This window comes from Lytechinus variegatus, chromosome 9, assembly GCF_018143015.1.
Source record: "Lytechinus variegatus isolate NC3 chromosome 9, Lvar_3.0, whole genome shotgun sequence".
NCBI lineage: Eukaryota > Metazoa > Echinodermata > Echinoidea > Temnopleuroida > Toxopneustidae > Lytechinus > Lytechinus variegatus.
The window spans coordinates 29305184-29324494 of NC_054748.1; the positions used below are offsets into that span (position 1 = coordinate 29305184).

Consider the following 19311-nt stretch of genomic DNA (forward strand, 5'->3'; position numbering starts at 1 on the left):
GAATATCACAATTTCAGCAGGTGCTCTTTACTCGCATTATTGCGATTTTTATGTCAGAACTCAAAACATTCAGCTCGCGCTTCGCGCTCCAACATAATTTCAGAATTATCTTTAAGGAACCTGTTACAACTTTTGTAACCATGAACGGGATAGGTAGAGCGCGATGCAAGAGCTGAAAGTTTTTGATACACTATACTGATCTGAAAATGACATTGCGAGTGCAGGAAAGGAGTGCAGAGCACAAGCAACTAAAAATTGTAATATTGTGAAGAGCATGTTTGGACTTGTGCAATTTAAAAATGTGGGCTTCTGATACGAGCAAGGAGTCCGAGCTAATTATCTACCTGAAAAAAGGGCCCATGGATTGTTAGATGGAATTAATGATCATGATTATACATATCTTAATCAACAAATAATGCGAGCTCGAAGCATGTATGGAAAGTTTTCAATTTGTTTGTAATTGGCCGTAAATGATATGATGCTAATTCTATGAACGTGAAGAGCTGGCTGATTTTTTTTTATTATTATTATTTACATTCGGACCTTCTTCTTCTTCCCCCTTTCTTGCAACTTCAGTAAAGGAGGGTGTGGGGGGGGGCATAGGCGGCGGAACTTTTTTTTTTGGGGGGGGGCTTGTCAATTTTTTGGGTGTCCCCCTCTACAATTTTGGTTAATAACCCTCTTTTTTTACCTGTGTCCATCCCAAAATTTCAGGTGGACCCTCCCTAAAATTTTTGGGCTTTCACCGCCAATGGGGGGGGGGGGGTGCTCCTGCATGCCCCCTCGATCCACCTATGCAAAGAAAAAGCTTCGTATAATTCAAATGTTACAAAAATACGATTTTTTTATAAGGTATGAAAAAGTGTAAGTTACTTTAAGGAGGGCTCTAAGGGTGATTTAAATCAATTTTACCAAGAGACAGTTTTTTTTTTACCACACCAAAGTTTGAAACTCGTAGGATTTCTTTTTTAATTCCTGACAACCGTACTACCAGGAAAATCGTGCTATAAATAGATCAATATCTGTCAGAGACACCAGTTGGCGCTATCCCCAAGAAAATTCCTACAACTGATAATGACGTCATCGATCTGATCAACAGGTGTCTCATTTGCATAAATTAATTTCTCTGCTGTCCATCCAGAAACATTTTACTTAATAATATTTTTTGCGTCTAAAACAAATTTTACCATCTTTTAAAAGTAGATGATACAAGAGATTTTTCGGCTTCCTTAAAAGTTAAACAAAAATTGGAATCGAACCAATCAATTATGCAAATGAGAAATATGGTAATTTTTCCGATCAGATGATATGAGAAAAGCAAGATGGTCGTCAATACAGTGAAGTTTCAGGTGCAATAAACTAAGCCTGTTATGGAAGACTTCGACCTAAAACTGTGTTTTTCGACGACATTTAGTATGACGGTAGTGAAATCGGATTTAAAGTAACTGAAGGAAGACCCTACATGGATGTTCTTGGAGAAAGTGAAGCGATTCAGCAAATTTTTAGTGAGTTTTTAAGCGTTTCCGTGCCGTGCATTGGGGGTGTTTATGCGTGTGGCTGTGTGTACAATACAAATTTACATGTTACGTTGGTTCAAAATGCAAGTGACGTGAGACGAGTTGGCGGCCACCGACTGTGTGATATGTGTGCAGTGCAGTGCCAGTGTTACTGTTTTGATTGTATGAAGTGAGAATGGGACGATGAATAAAGGTTTTTTAACTGAGATAGTGAATCTGGAGGCATTTGTAGAGTTTAAGAAGATATTTTTCTGGGTGAAGTTTCTCCACATGATGCCTGTCAGTATTAGGATTCCCAATTCACATGACAAAAATCACAGGGATATCATTTTTGAATTTTTGAATTTTTATTTAAACATCTCCACATTGATATACTTACAATGACATGAAAGAGAAAACACATTAAAAGCAAACATACCAACTCCCAGTTCCAAAGGTTTCCAAAAAGTGAAGATTTTAAGTGTCCAACCTAATCCCAAAACAGGACCGCAAAATGGAAAAACTACCCGATTCAGCCCCCGTAACTTCCCCGATCATTTTTGTCACGAAATGTGATCGTTGAACAGCTTGTTTCGAACGACCTCTCGCAAATTAATATTCAATTTTAAATTCGCCGCGCTAGCCTGGCTCGTAGTCTGTGGTAGCTTGTGCACAAGGCGTTATTACGAAAAATGCATTCTAAAAAAGTAAGTCTCGCCATAAATACAAATTTACGATTTAAAATAAACGATGATTCGTATTTCGTACCTATACCGTAAGTAACGGTGTATTAACCGCACCCGTGTATTAACCGCACCCCCAACTTTGGACTAAAAAAAAAAAAAAAAAAAAAAATTCTCACATTTACTTGCATATTTGAGGTACATGTACGAAGAAACAAAATCTAAGTTTTTAAGATTTCAAAGTATCCAAAGAGATTATCGGTATGCGGAAATATGCTGTTCTTGATCAATTCATCTACAAATGTTAGAAAGAAAGAACGGTCCCCGGCCGACAATATTGGCAACTTATACACTCACTCACCTCACAGTCACAGTGTACACACACAGCACTGCCATTACATTGCAAACTACGATACAGTACCAGTCATGCCAGTACATCTTATCAAATTATGATCTGTGTCTTTCCCAGCGTAGGAGGAAGAAACATTCACATTTTTTGCATCACAATCTCACAATCACTTTCAGAAATTTGATGTCTTAGCATGAATTTTGGATACGGGATTACAGGAAGGTTCAAGAAACAAAGAAATTGACATTTTTTCCAGTTGTTTTTTTACGGCTTCGTGCCGTCTCTCTCGTGCGTGGTTTACATGGTATCTTATGAAAAGCAAACAGGAAGGAAAAAAACAAGCTGGCGCGAAAAGGGACTTTGAATAGCGCCAGCTTAAGTCGCACTAGCTACAACCACATTACAACGCAATAATTAAGCTCACTCAACTCTCGCTCAGCAGTGACAAAATATTACCGAGTATGCTTGGCGTCTCTTTTAAATTAGCCAGGGAACTTCACTACTTTGAATCAAGAATAAAGTCAAAATTAGTGTCATGAAGGTGGGTGCGTTTGTTATGGACAATATTTGATTAAGATCATAATAATTGCTTCCCATTACCCTCGGCTCATACCCCTCTAAACGACATTGCCTGGGCGGCTACGCCCGGCCACTCGATGTGTTGTGATCTGGCAGACATCGTACATGTACGGGAGGGGTTACGGCGGGCTGGCTCAGACCCGTCACCGTGTATAAACCGCACCCCCGACTTTTGCTTCTATCCCGCCGAGAAAAAGGTGCGGTTAATACACCGTTACTTACGGTAAACGATGATCACTAGACATATTCGACTTCTAGATCATGTTTTGGTGGAAGTTATTTCCATCTTTTCTTCTCCGTCAGAACTCCGAACGTAGCCACGGTCATGCCATGCCCAGCGGATTTAGATCAACTTGAATTTAATTATTAAATGTTTTCATGCTTGATGGATGGTGGGTCAAGGCCCTATGTATTTGATATATCTTAGGCATTCATGAATTGAAATTATAGATTTGAAATGCTGTATTCTGGGGATTTTAGAGTACAGAATTAGGTGCAAGAGTCCTAAACTACATCCAGTTGAACATTATACCAGTTGAATGGATGAAAAGCCCAGTGGCAGACTATTTTTTTAAGAATCTGTATGTGTTGCAAATTTTGTCCTGTTTCCTTATTGCCCTTGTTATCACAAATATGTCTTGTCTCTTACAATTCTATGTTTTCTCAATTCTTTTTGTGATGCAGATCAAGGAATTGATTTCGATCATCTTGAAAATCTACTAGCAGAACCAGATGCAAGCTTGTGAGTAAAGATCAGGGCCCTGTCTTACAAAGAGTTATGATTGATCCTGAATTAAATCTTAACTGTATGGAAATCCATCATTGTCAATTTTTTTTTCTGCAGGAAATCCAGATCTACACAATATTCAAAGGAAACCTCACTGAGTTAAAATAAAAAGAATATGAATCTATAAATACCATCATATCTATAAAATGTTTTGAACAAACATTTGCATTTTCAGATGTTGACGTTTGCTGGCTTTTCATATAGTTGTGGTTGATCGCATCAATTGCAACTCTTTGTAAGACCCAGGGCCATCTTCTAAAAACACACACTCACACACACATGCAAATAATGCCACTCTCCCCCTTTTGAAATACCACTACTTCTTAACGAAAAAATTTTGAGCAAGATGATTTAAAATTAGTTTGGGTTCCTTTCCTTTTCAATTCAAAGTTTCTTACAGCAAATAAGAATGATAATAATAATAATGGTATATTCACCCAGGGTAATTCATTTATGAAAACCATTCTTCCAGCGGGGGCGAGCGGGCTCAGCTATTATTATTACCCCGTCCTTAGCTCGGCTACCTATAGGCGCTCAAGCATTCAAGGAATTTCTTCCTACAGGGTACCCATTCACCTCACCTGGGTTGAGTCGGGTGCTACACAATGTTTCAACAACGCTCCATTAGGGATCTTTACTTAGTTATTCTAAATATTCATTCCCTGCCCAATGCCCTCCTTTTTGATTGCTTTGGTGATGATTTAGCATCAATTTCTTAAATACAGATTACTGTCGGATTTAAACAACGATGGGTCGCTCAAGGCCCCCTCCCTGGTTGGGGGAGGGGGCAGTAGCGTCGGTGGCCAGAAGGTGATCTTCAACAACAGATCGCAGCCGGAGCAGATAGGTGGCTTGATGAACTTTGACAATCTTGGATTTGCGGATGAGGAAAATATTCTCGGCTCTGGACTCTCTGTTCCCATCAGGTACATGTGTAGCAATTACACCCTCAGAAAGTTGGTGGGGGGGGGGGGGGGGGCTACGGGCTACACTATCATTGGAAAATCAACCATTCTTACATATATTGACTTTCACAATGACCTTAGTCATGAAAGGTTGTTTGAGAAAGTAAAAGGACAAGTAAACCATAGTGGTGAAAGTATCAAAGAAATTGGATAAGAAAGTTATAGCTGTAAATTGAGATCCCTAACGATATGTACAATAAATTTAAAATTGGCAACTGGTTAAGTAAATTATGACAAATAGTAGGGAACATTTTCCCCCATCTTAGGAAATGTACTTACATGTAATTATCAAGGATTTGTGGTTTTCTCCCAAGTACCCATTCCCCTGGGAGTAAGGGAGTTTAAGTTAAAAAAAATATTGCATGGGCAGCATATTGTTTTATAATGTCCTCATGGAAGAAAAGTATAATTTAAAGTATAATTTAAAAAAAAGGACATTTTAACCACTTTTATTGGAGTACATAGAAGAGTAGCCCTTGCCTTAAATCACCATGACATCACATATGTGGCTCCATTTGTATAGTGTTACCAATTTTTACAATGTTACAAAGATTAATAACTTTCTTATAAATGTTTGTCAGATATTGTTCAAATTTTCACCTATCTAGTGTTTGATCTTTTTGCCCGCTGGTGTACATGTTAGAACAATGATCTAAATCTCTTTTCATCTACAATGATTTTTTTCTCATATTTACTAGGTCTTATTGCTGCTAATTCTATTCCATAATTTGACATGAGATCTTTAATATCAAATTGTTTTTCGAATGTCAAAGTTGGTGTTAGAAATTATCATTACCGTATATGTTTTTTTAATTTGTCATTTAGCCACCTGCCAGATTCGCCACCGGACTCCGGCTCAGAACCGTACTCGCCCCCTGACACTAAGCAAGACCCACACCTCGCCTACCAACTAGGCCTCAACCAGGGCGTGGCACATCAACCAACCAATCACAACTCAGTCTCAACAGAGCTCCCCCTGCCAAACAGAACCTTGCTCTCGGGCGGCGTCGGTCACCAGCGCCAGCACTCTCTACCGGTATCCATCCCCATGGTGACGAGCATCCACACCCCTGCTTCCCTATCCCAGCCCACTGTGGTGCCAGTTGCATCGGTACCGCAGAGCAACGTACCGGTACCACCAGTAGCAGTGGTGCAGCAGTCGGTGGCACCGTGCAACCTGACTCAGGTACCGAGCTCTGTTGGGATATCTTCGGTGTCGGCCAATGTGCCACCACAGACTGTACCCCAGCAGTTCATGAACTTTCTTGCAAACTCGAATGTTGCACCACCAACGAGTCTGTCCCAGGTTCCGATGACTGAGACCATCAATACTGCCCTCACAAGGAAAGAAAGGTACAACTTAATTTTTGGTCACCATCTCCTTTACATGTCCTTTTGTATGGGGGGGGCATGTTTTAATGGTGATTTCTTGAGAAAGAACAAATTTAACTTGAAATATCACAATTCATAAGAGCAAATGTCATCCGAACCAATCCAAAGGTTATTTGATATAGCGCCTTTTCCTTTCGGTTAGCGCTGCCCACACACCTATACATGTTTTGGCCACTAAAACAATTACACACCTCAGAACGGTCAGCCTAGTCCATGCAGTCCACTGTCCTTTTTATCAGAATTTCATGTTACCCTTTCTTTTGTTTCCATCTTGCCATTATAGTTTTATTGGACATGTGCCGAAGAAGAGGAAACATTCCCTGTCTCCCAACAACACCGTCAATCAAAACATGCTGAATAAACTTATGCAAGTCAAGCAGGAACCAGGTGAGTGTTTTATTTAAAGCATCTTCACCGACAAATGTGCTCCGAGCCAATCAGATGCAAGGATTTCAGTAGCTTATAACTGTAGTGGGTGAAATGTGTTTGATTATTTGTGTTATGAAATGGTCCCTAGGTAAGAATGTAAGGTAAATTGCTACTTCACCCATTTGGACTGCCTGTAGACCATGTGCACTTAAACCAGGGGGCCATTTCATAAAGCTGTTCCTAAGTTAAGAGCAACTTTAAGAATGACTGGTGATTGCTCCTTTCATTTATCTTTCTGATAAGTTAGACTTTCACCTTGTATTTTGGTTTCCTTTAAAGCCAAGTGATCATAGATTACAATGTCTCAGAAAAACTCAGAATTTATATTTTGAATAAAAATTGGCTGAAAAGGACAGTTCAAATAAGCCTGTTAATGGTTGTAAACTGCGCATGAGCAGAAAAAGGTCATTTGAGATAAACCATGAAGGTGGCTTTCAAATTCACTGACATACATGTAGGCATGTGTGATTTGATGATTATTCGTGTATTCCTTTCAAAATATTCATTTTATCACATCCAAGCTAAAGAGTAATGAATACAGCCTTCATAGTCACTGGTATTTGACAGTAGCCTAAACAATAGTCAAATGTGCCAAAGGCAGACAATAAAACAGATTTCCAAACTTTATCCCCGATGTACTATTCTAGTCACCTGGTCTATACAATGCCTTTTGTTCTTAGAATTTGAATACTCTATACCGGTAAAGCTTACGCAACATCTACATTTGAAAATGATAGTGCTTATCCTAATGGAAAATCACAAAGGTCATTTAGGAAAAGTTGATCATGAGCTAACCGTGAACTGGCTTATTAATGTCCAATCAATATCCAACCTATTAGCAAAGTTTGATGCATTCACTTAATCGTTCTATTGATTTTTCATGTTTTCATGATACTAGTAGTTCATTTAATTTTTGCTCTTCTTTTAAATTGTCATTTGCCCTAACCAGTGAAACATGTAGATCAATTCTAACTTGTAGGCTTTTATACATGTATAATATACTGTTTCATATACCCTATGTATTCATACATTTATAAGCATGACTATTATTTTCATTTCATCTAACTTATGATTTGAAAACAAAAATAATGAATAGAAAATAACATTTTAATAGATGGAACTTGTATCAAGGTAGTCATATTTTATCTTCACCTGAAGTTTATAAACAGTTATTGGTACAGTATTTATACACTTTTGATGAATACTAATTTGACTCTGTCTTACTGTATATAATGTTCAGGCTGAGGATAAGGTTTGATTACATTAAAACATTTCAGTTTACTAAAATGTTATGCTCTGTTCATCATTTCTCTCTCCAAGTTGGTATCATGGCATTTTTTTTTGGAATAACCTATGATTTCTTTATGATTTAAACCCATGCATGCCCTTTTGATTTTGTTCTGTTTTAGTTGATGAAATATCATGCCCTCACACAATAGACGGTGACTACAATGTAAATTCAAGTGAGTTTGCTATTCATTAAATAGTTAATAATAATAATACTTGTATTTAAGAAACGCTATTCACGTTTGTACCATAGCGCTTTACAAAAATTTGCATCGAATATAATAATAATACAACATAATCATCAATTCATAAACCATACAAAACAAAAATAAATCATGCATTAAAGAAATATGACTTCAGGGGTATTGGCAATTTCACGAGTGCTTTTTGGTATGTTATTCCAAATATTGGGTGCTGCTATTCCAAAGCGTTTGCCGACGAGTGTGAAGAGGAATCTTGGTTTTAATAATTGGGTCTTGTCATCTGATGATCGGAGTGTGCGTCTGGGTGTGTAGACTGATAGATTGTTGTTGAAATAAGATGGAGTTTGATTGGTGAAAAATTTATGTACATATAGACAAAGTTTGAAATCAATTCTACGAGCAATAGGCAGCCAGTGTAATTGTCTTAAATAAGCTTGCCGTCCTAACTTAAAAATAAGTCTGGCTGCCTGATTTTGGACACCTTGTAGGCACTTTACATCTTCGGCAGACATCCCACTTGAATTCTAGAGAGAAAACAGACCATTACAGTAATCGAGTCTGGAAGTTATCAGAGCTTGAACAGCATGATGACATGTCTTCTGATCTATAAATCGTCTTATTCGCCACATGTTTCTTATATGATAATTGCATGTGCGTACTACATTGCCAACATGGTTGGTCAAAGAAAAGGATGAATCTAGAGTAGGCCCGTTTCGGGTACACGTGTACAGTACACGTGTACACGCACGGTCAAGTCAGTGCACGTGTACTAAATTCCATCACCGTGTACACGGTAGCATCTGCATAAAGCTTGCGTGGGACTGTAAATCTTTGAACAAGCTCACAGCCTCACATTAATTCTTAGTTCTAAGACACTGCACATGTTCTAATCACTAATATGTCAATATATTTCAATTATAACCTTCCAAAATCGCCGATTTAATCCACATTTATTCTGGAGACTCAAGTTTTTGTACCACACGAAATGAGTATGCTCCGGTCAGTGCAGGGCCCTAGTTAGCGCCGACGTCCGTTGGATGCGCATTTTGCATACTGTACCGTACATACATGTACAGATCGCTGCAGAATTGAGTGTAACTGAAGTTATCGATTGATTTTCATTATTTTATTGCCAATTTGAGGAGCGTGTGTTTGTAGGCTTGTAGCACATGTGTATGAGCGTATAACACCTAACGTATAACACCTAACAAAAACACGCTGTGTACACGTGCATCAAAAATGGACTTTCAAACCGGGCCTAATCTAGAGTAACACCAAGATTGAATACACTACGTGACAATGGAATGACTTCATTACCTACTTTTAGAGTAAGATTAGTTGTGGATAATGGAGTATGTGTGAAGGCAATGAAATCGGACTTTTGGACATTGAGACGTAGAAAGTTGGCAGACATCCATGTTCTTATTTCATCAATACATGCAGCAATATTTGACAAGACGTTACTATAATCAACATTATCAAAATGAGCAAAGAGTTGGATATCATCAGCATATATAGTATAATGTAGTTAAAGGACAAGTCCGCCCAAACAAAATATTGATTTGAATAAATGGGATAGAATCCTCATATCTTTTTTCTTACCTCATTAAGCAGTCCTCTTAATTCCATATCCTGTTCTCTGTATTTTGCTACTTCTTTTTTCTCTTTCCAATGCGCTTAGAAACTGTTGTATTAAGCACTATATAAATGTTAATTATTATTATTTATTCATATACAGACACTCATTTTATTGGGTTCTGTACTAGTTCATTTTGAAATCGTTACCATGCACAACTGGCATTTACACTATCTTTAAAGGGATGCTCCTGGCTGAAAATATTTATAGCTACATGTATAAACAGAGAAAAATCTCAGAGTAAAATGCTGAAAATTTCATCAAAATTGGATAACAAATAACTTAAAAGTTATTAAATTTTGAAATTTGCATTATTCCAGTTGAACAGTTCTTGGTATGTCTTCATGAATATTCATTTAATAGGTGGGCTGACGATGGCACATCCCCACTTTCCTTTTTCTTATGTTACATGTATTACATGAAATCATTTTTTATAAATGTGTAAATGGTGTCTCTCCATTATTATGAAATAGTTTGCAGCAAGGTATGTAGCAAATGCAATTAATCAGTTGTCAATCCAATTGTTTTAGTTCTTGGTATAAAGCAAATTTTGAAAATAAAGCTAATTTATTGTCATAAAATACAAAAAGACAAGTGGAGATAGGGGATATGACATCATCAGCCCACCTAATGGATATTCATGAAGACATGCCTCGAACTGTTTCACCGAAATAATGCAAATCTTTGAAATTCAATAACTTCGTTATTTGTGACCCACTTTTGATCAAATATTCATCATTATGCTCTGTGAATTTTACCCTATTTATTGAGATATAAATATCTTCATCCCGGAGAATCCCTTTATAGCTTGATTATGTTAACCGATACAGTGACTTCTCATATAGAAAACAATTTTTACACCAATACAATACCAATATAATTAAAATGGTCATCATTAACACAAAATAATTGTTTATGTCCTGAAAAAGTATCTTCTTGGATTCCATTTATCAATATTGTAATGTTTGACCTTTGACCTTCGCAGACATGGGTGGGGAATATGGAATGTATGACCAGCCAGCCGGTGATGGCTTGCCATACACAGACACTGTATACCAATGTTTGAAATGGCAGCCATACCAATCAAACAAATGGCACAAACTACTGGATGCCAGCGGACAGGAAATGTAAGTAATAGTTCCAGCAAAGTTGCATTTGCATTCTTATCTTTCTAATCTCAAAATGATTGTTATACACCCATTTGTTATGCTCAAGTTTGTACACAACTGGCAACCATTTCTAGTGGGAAATGAGTAAACAAAGATTTTACCTGTTTTAATGTAGCCTAGATAATGTAGGCGTAGGCTACAACTATTAGTATGATTGTCTTTTCTGCTACCCTAAACGGAAGCAGTGTGTCTGATATGGCGAGACTAAACATTGGCTGCAGTATAGCCACGGCTTACTCTTGTTTTGCTTTTTTAGTTGTCATTTTCCAGTGGCAGTTTTTTGCACAGAATTTTGCATGAATTCGTGGTTAATAGGAAGCAAGCAATAACTGAAACAAGAGGAGAGAATGTAGGTGGCGCCCATTGCCGTATGTTTGTTCGCCTCCGCCTAGAATTATCCAAATATCAAAGTTTGTTTCATATGCTTGACATTCATAACAAGAATTGCATGTATATTCAGATTTCAACACAGGTACAATAGTGGGATTCGTAAACATTTAGAATCAGATTTGGCAGTTAAGAGCAGGTCACCAATTGTCTAAATTTTACAAACAGCATTATGAAACACTTTTTTGGTTTAAGAAAAGATAAAATATTGATTCATCTTCATGTAATGTGATGTATGAAAGTAGTAATGTTCATGTGACTGCCTTTATTGATAAGTAATGTGGGTCAGAGTTACTTTAGAGATGTTTTTATAATTTTCTTTGTTTTGCAGACCCATCATAAACTACAAAGTGGAGGCTGACAAAGGCTTTAATTTCTCAGTGTCCGACGATTCCTTTGTTTGTCAAAAGAAGAACCACTTCCAGGTAAGAAGGTCATATCTCATCCAATGCTGATTAATTTGTCAGTGTCGGTGCAAGAAGGGCTTTACCAATGCCTTTTTAAGCTTTAGATTCAGTCGATCCCACAAAAGTTTATTTCAGTATTTCCAATTCATTGCTAGATTGTCTGAATTTTTTTTTTTTATAATACAGCCTTTTCTAGGGTGCCCTCAAACTTTTTTTATTTTGAGATACGAGGTTTTATCAGCCAAGCCACTCTATGAAAAAATATATGTGTTCTGGATTAATTTTGCCATTTTGCATGAGGATTTCAGGATATAATCATGGTCAGCATCGTGATGTCCATCTCTTAATATATTAGATAAGTGCTAAAAGAGCATTCATTATCAGATTTAAAAAAATCAATACAGAAATAGGGTGCTAGATAAAATTGAATTTTTGCAGAGAATGATGGTTTCTCAATTAGTTTTGCCATTTAACATGACGATTTGAGGATGTAATCTTTGCAGCCTCCAAATGTCAATCGCTAAATTTTCAAGATAAGAGCTGAAAGGGCGATTTTTAAATTAAAAAAAAAAAATCATTAGGAGGAGAGGGCACTAAATACCTTTTGAATAAAATTGAATTTTTGCAGGGAAATTATTTGAAAAAAGATTCTCTGCAAATTGGCGAGATGGGAATGTTAGATGACACTTGAGTTTATTTCCATTTTGTTTTTACCCTTTACAGAAGATTTAGACCGACTTTAATTAATCGTTGTAATCTCTTCTTTTCAGGTAACTGCTCATCTCTGTGTTAACGGCATCCCCCAGATGGTTCAGACCGAGTCTGGTACCAAGACTATAGACAGTGTCTGCATTCACATCAATGGGATCAAGGTGGAAGCGATGAATTCTTACATCAGAGTTGAACAGAGCCAGGCAGATCGAAGCAAGAAACCGTTTGTACCTGCAAAGTAAGTGAACGCAGCCACCTTCCCTTTTCCCTCTCTGGGCAAAAGTTTTTTTTTTTTTTCATTTTCTTACACAACCTATTGCAGTGAATAGGGATGCCCTCCTGCTGTATTGAGCATTACAAGAGCCAAATTGCCAGAGTAGGGACATTGATTTTTCGCGATCGCGAAATACGGACGGAATTCACGGAATCTGCCTTTTGAAACGGAAAGTGGCTTTTCAGACGCCCTCTGCGTTCGCTCACAATATCATGATCACGGTGATTCAACAAATCCAAAATGGCGGAAGTCGTCGACTGCTCAAAACGATGTCCGAAAAGTCCCCAAATCAGCGATAAAATCCCATTTAACCATCAATTACGGTACGGTAATGCTAATAATATGGAAGGTGAGGATGTATTCATGTTGATTATGTTTCTCTAAATAGTTTTTGAGCTCGAATCTCTTCAATTAAAATGGATTTTAAAGTGATGTTAGAACATTGGTAGATGCAAATTTTGACCATCGCTAGCATTTTGACATCGCTATCCATTGCGTATTGGTTTTCTATGTAAATGGAATTGTCACTTTTTCATGTACACAAAGTCTATGGGGAAACAGAATTTCCGTTTCAGACATGCTGAATTTGAGATTTGAGATTTTCTGAAACGGAAAAGGCACTTTTTAGAAACAGAAAATCACTGTCCCTACCAGAGCCCCTTTATTTTTTTTTGTCTGTGTATATCTTAATCTCTTTTAGCCTTTTGAAGATAATAACGGAAGAAGAAAAACCATAGTATTCGTAATACATTTGAATTTACTCCTCTGTGACAAAAGCACACATTAATTATTGGACTCTTTCCCAGCAGACATGTTAATGAAGCATAAGTAATGCGTGAAATCTGCTTAAACCATGATTGTTTCAGATCAATATATTCAAGACCTTTTGTGAATTTGGTCCTTTATTTTTCTTTCATTCATGGCATTTGATAAGCAATAGGAGATTGAAATTTTCATTTCATAATTGATATATCGGGAATGGTGACCCAGTGCTGGGAGACCATCTAATAAAACTGTAGTGGCTTCCCTGGGTGAACATGAGATAATATTCATGCACTTTCTTTCCTCTCTTCTCTAGACTTGAAATCCATCCAGAGAACGTTGTCAAGGTCACAATAGGTCGTCTCCACTTCAGCGAGACCACGTCAAATAACATGAGAAAGAAAGGCAAGCCCAATCCCGACCAGAGGTATTTCATGCTAGTAGTCTCGATCCAGGCTCACTGTGGACATGAGAAATATGTAGTAGCATCGCAGGTCTCCGAGAGGATCATTGTTAGGGTAAGTGGCTTAGATGTTTAAAACTCGTATCTAAAATTTTTACAAAAATCAGATTTCAATGTAATTCCTGAGGCTAGCATTTATATTCAATGATGATGATGATAAGATTTTTAGGGCTCTTTACATCTCTGTATGCCTCTTTTGTTTCTTAATGTAGTTCATTTTGTTTAAGAATAATAGTAAATTAAATCTACATGTATGAACAGATTTTGTTGTCATGAGTTTCCTTTTTGTTCCATATTAAAGTTGCTTCGATGAGTAATTGAGTTTTTTCCCTCGCTAAGTGTTATGATTTGTGGTTCAAATATGCCTTTTTTACTCGGTAGGATGCATAAGTCTGTTTCTGTTTGTGGTAACTCCCGTAGGAACTCCGCAGGACAGCATTTTTTGCTGGTAAACGCCAAGCTGGTATATAACCAATTACCTTGAAAACATTTTACGTCTAGATTAATCAGTCATAGTGGCTGACGTAATAGACGACAGATATCACTCTTGGGCCTTTTTATCAAAGTGGAGACAATGGCAGAGTTGGGATTCGAACTCAGAACCTTGCGATTATGAGTCCAACGCTCTAACCACTGGACCACATGACCCATAAGTCTATGTAGTATGCCAAGGTATTGAGTTTGAAAACTCTTGTTGGAAGCTCCTCAGGGAGAGGAGAAAGTGCATACCTTATGTGCATTATGTGCAGGCAAGACAGGATTCTTTGACCTTGGTGATACATGTAATATATCTGTAAAGCACTTTGAGATGTTCCTATGTACTAATCACTATATAAAAGTGGAATATTATTATTATTAACCTGTTGGCTACTAATTTTTTAATTTCCTAAATTACTTTGTACAGGAATCATACCTTTCAGTAGGCAATGTGTTAATCGTTGTTTTTCTTTCCTTTCCAGGCCTCGAATCCAGGACAGTTTGAGAGCGACGTTGATGTTATCTGGCAGAAGGGATCAAACCAGGACACTATATTCCATTCTGTAAGTCCTCAATTTGTTTGAATATTTATTATTTAATATCCAATGACATATAACAATTTATCATGACAGGATAACAATTTTTTTAGAAGAAAATTTAATAATATACATATAACAAAAACAAGAACCAATGCCTGGGGATTACCTAAATTGTCTAAAAGAAATTATTATTTCTGTTCCTCTCATTGGCTGTTTTATACAAAGTCAACAAACAAAATGGGCAACACATGACAGAAATAAAATGAAGAAGTAATTTTGAGAGACATGTCTCGACATTTGCCAGAAGACCATTCATACCATTGAACATTATGATTGTACATCAATCCTAACTTAACATTTCATCAACTTCAACTTAACCTTCCATCAACTTTAACTTAATCTTCCATCAATTTTTTGAGGCATGACAAAAATAATTCAAGCATTTGTCACTGAAACTTTACCCACAATTCTAACTTTCCAGGGTAAAGTTGGAATAAACACGGAGAGACCCGACGAGGCGTTGGTCGTCCATGGTAACCTGAAGGTCACAGGTCACGTGATGCAGCCTTCCGATAAGAGAGCTAAGGAAGACTTCCAAGAGGTGAGAATATTAATTTATTAAACAATGAGAGTAAAAGTGGATCTTGGCCCTCGTTGCATAAAAGTTACTATTATGGTAACTTTGCCATCAAATGGTAACTACATGGTAACGCTGATCAACAGCCAATCAAAATCTAGGATATCATGAAAGATACCATTGCATGGCAAAGTTACTATTTTTTTTCAAGTATCATCTTTATTCAAAACAAAACAAAGGTAAGTTACATACAATTAAAATAAGTCCAGGTTACTCTTTATTTAGGACGAAGTACAGGACTAATAAAAGATTTACAGATACACAATATATAACATGTCACAATCAAATTTACATCAAACGATTATACTTTGGTGATAGTAGAAAAGAAAATTGAAATAGGAAATCATGCACCCACCCTTACAACTGAAATGGAGAGAGCATAAAGTTAGCGCAGTCGTAAGCCTTTTATAAAACAGGCCCCCGGACAGGTTGCTTTGCAATGAGGAGTATTTCATCAACATTAGTTATCAGACAAGTTGATTAATCTGACAATATTTTCTTCATTTTGATTGGGTGAAAAGTGCTGGAGTCTGACTGTTACTATGGTAACTGCCATATAAAACATTCGACAAGTGCTTTCATTATAAACCGCTCTCCATGGAGCTTAGATTATCATTCTATTTTATTTTTTTTTCTACCAGTTGGATCCTAGAGAACAGCTCCAGAACATCAACAAGATGCGTGTGATGCGCTACAAGTACATCCCCCAGTTCGCCGAGCAGGCTGGCCTACCCGAGTGCGACCAGGTGGAGACGGGGGTCATTGCTCAGGAGGTGATGGACATCCTTCCGGACGCTGTCAAGAAGACAGGGACAGTCAGCCTACCCAACGGGGCCAAGATCGAGCACTTCCTGGTGGTCAACAAGGATAGGATCTACATGGAGAACGTGGGAGCGGTCAAGGAGCTGGTCAGACTGACCGATAACCTGGAGACGAGGATTGATGAACTGGAGAAGATGAATCAGAAGCTGGCTAAGCTGAAGAGGGTGGATAGTCTGAAGTCGAACACCAGTGTGGGCACGCTGAGGTGAGGGAAAGAGAGAAAGAGACGTGAAGGGGCATGGGGGGTGGTAGTAGGGGGAAGAGAGGGGAAGGGGGGTGGTAGGGGGAGAAAGAGTGAAGCTGGCAAAGCTGAAGAAGGTGGATAGTCTGAAGTCAAACACTAGTGTCGGAACGCTGAGGTGAGGGAAAGAGATGGAAAGGGGAGTGAGAGGGAAACGGGGGGGGGGGGGGTAGGGGGAGAGATAGAGTGATGCTGGAAAAGCTGAAGAGAGTGGATAGTCTGAAGTCAAACACCAGTGTCGGCACGCTGAGGTGAGGGAAAAAAAAGAAAGATGGTAAGGGGAGAAAGGGGGGAAACGTGGGAAGGGAAGGGGGGTGTGAGAGGGAGGGGGAGAGAGAGTGATTCTGGAAAAGCTGAAGAGGGTTGATAGCCTGAAGTCAAACACTAGTGTTGGCATGCTGAGGTGAGGGAAAGAGAGAAAGAGATGAAAAGGGGAGAGAGGGGGAAACGGGGGGGGGGGGGGAGATCGAGCGATGCTGGAAAAGCTGAAGAGGGTGGATAGTCTGAAGTCAAACACTAGTGTTGGCACGTTGAGGTGAGGGAAAGAGAGATACATAGGTGTGTGGAAAAGAACAGTGAGAGAGGAGATTGGGAGGGCGTAGTGAAAAGAAGATCACTTTACTTGTTCCATGTGCATCCCAAGACTGTTCCCTGATACACTATTGTTGTAGTAACCATTGTTGTTATTGTTACATGTATTGCCAAAGGAAAGTTGACTAATAGTGTTCTTTGCCATTGAACTGCCCGGAATAGACAGGAGCAGCAGAAAACAAAAATAAAAGGTGACTGATCAGCTTTTCAAAAACAAAAGACTGAAAATGAAAATGAAGAGGAGTTGATTGTGATGAAATCAGATTTAGAATGTAATAAGAGATATTAAGCTAGCATAATGTATTCCTAATTATTTGTATGAAGAGATCAGTCAATTGATAATCCATTATAGAATTAGCTTTCAATTTGCATCACTCACTGCATTCTTTTCCTATCGCAGCCGGGACGGCAGCAAGAAGTCGGCCGGGGGTAAGGACAAGTCCCGTCACAACCGGAATGGGAGCGTCAACAGTAAAAAGGGCAAAGGTCAATCTGACATCACTCCCTGTCTCTCTCCGCGTTCCATGCAGCTTCTCATAGTAGCCCTCATTCTTATCATGCTCTTCTGGTGAGTAGTCTATTGTGTGAAAGGGCCTTATCATGGGATACAGGCCCTATCAGAGATATCATAGTACACGGCGACTCACAACAATCATAATTACAATATTCAATTCTATGGGACCTCGTCTATAAAGAAATCAAAATTGAAATAAATACCTGGATAATGATACAGTCAATTTTTTCTTCTTGTATATCTCCATATTAGTTCCTTCTGTTTTTGTATTTCTTCCAATTCTTTGTAAACTAATACAAACGTGCACGAGGGCGCCCATGAACTTAAGTAAACAGCTCGTTTTTTATCTTAAGCTGTGTTTATCTTTTAGCTTAATTCAATATGCGATTGATTTTGACTGCGCTGCACTGGCACTCCTTTGAAAGAGTAATTCACTGTATTATGTCGAACTGTCTCAGTCCTGTTCAATGTTCACAAGACAAAAATACACCAGCATTTTTTTAAAGGAAATATCTACGTCTCTAAAAGAATCCGCCACTTAAGAAGCACATGATCCTAACTTAATTTTCATTGTTAATGTTTTTATTATGCGTCGTTACTTCTCCCTTTTTTTCGTATGACGGTCCGCGGGTTTAAGAATGAACTCGGCCCGGCCCTCAACCCGCGATCTGGGGCATACCGGCAGGTTAACCCGTACCGCAACGGGAGCGGGTTACAACATTACTTACAGGCCCTTTCATACTTTGTCAATGTTTATGATTAACTGTTTAAAAGTTATGTAATGAATAGCATATTTTTAGCATTAATGTTTGCCTAATATGACATGTATGGTGATTACAGAGCTGCCAAGTAGTACTGATTTTCCGTATTTAGTACTGAAAATAGAGAAGAATACTGATGGTTTCATGCAAAATACTGATTTCTAAAGTTTATGTGTTGTCCTCTGGTATTCCTGTGAAAATACTAATTTTCTCACCAAAATACTGATTTTCAGCCTAGAAAATACTGAAATGTTCTTGTTCAGGTTGGCAGCTCTGTGATTAGGGCCAAGGATTATTTGAGTGTTTGCTGAGCTACTTGGACGGTTATTTTTTTAAATTTAGGGTGGGTGGCATGGTCCAGAGGTTATGACTCTCGTCTTTCAATCCGAGGGACGTGGGTCTGATTCCCAGCAAGAAATTAACCCACATTGTGGTGCACTCAACCCTGGTGATGTGGTACGAAATATAATTCCTCTAACATCACCACATCATTACCACCGCTACCAGGACCACTGTCACCGCCTTCATTCTATATTCATATACAAAAGATAAATTCAATGCGATCCTGATTCATCTCCTTTCAATTTTCTTGGTTTTAGTTTTGCTGCCATTGCCACCCTCTACATTCTGGAGACGAACGATGATGCAGTCAGCATGTTGTAAGTTATAATAATAATAATTATACTTGCTTTTATAGCGCTTTATACTTACTTTGTCAGAAGTCTCTAAGCACTCTACAGTATATGCAGC

General features: G+C 38.1%; 1 protein-coding gene across 2 annotated transcripts in view; it reads left to right on the forward strand.

Moving 5' to 3' along the window:
* Positions 1-1283: 1283 nt before the first annotated feature.
* Positions 1284-19311, forward strand: part of LOC121421678 (myelin regulatory factor-like) — a 36076-nt gene continuing 18048 nt past the window's right edge. Inside the window, exons 1-15 of one of the 2 annotated variants that reach the window (XM_041616453.1) lie at positions 1284-1505; positions 3792-3849; positions 4620-4820; positions 5685-6212; positions 6535-6638; positions 8090-8143; positions 10792-10933; positions 11694-11787; positions 12540-12718; positions 13833-14034; positions 14939-15019; positions 15477-15596; positions 16274-16659; positions 17687-17854; positions 19161-19220. In XM_041616453.1, the coding sequence (XP_041472387.1) occupies positions 1463-1505; positions 3792-3849; positions 4620-4820; positions 5685-6212; positions 6535-6638; positions 8090-8143; positions 10792-10933; positions 11694-11787; positions 12540-12718; positions 13833-14034; positions 14939-15019; positions 15477-15596; positions 16274-16659; positions 17687-17854; positions 19161-19220 (2420 nt within the window). In that variant the 5' untranslated portion in view covers positions 1284-1462. The remainder of the gene's footprint in view (positions 1506-3791; positions 3850-4619; positions 4821-5684; positions 6213-6534; positions 6639-8089; positions 8144-10791; positions 10934-11693; positions 11788-12539; positions 12719-13832; positions 14035-14938; positions 15020-15476; positions 15597-16273; positions 16660-17686; positions 17855-19160; positions 19221-19311) is intronic. The other variant, XM_041616454.1, reaches the window with a different exon arrangement.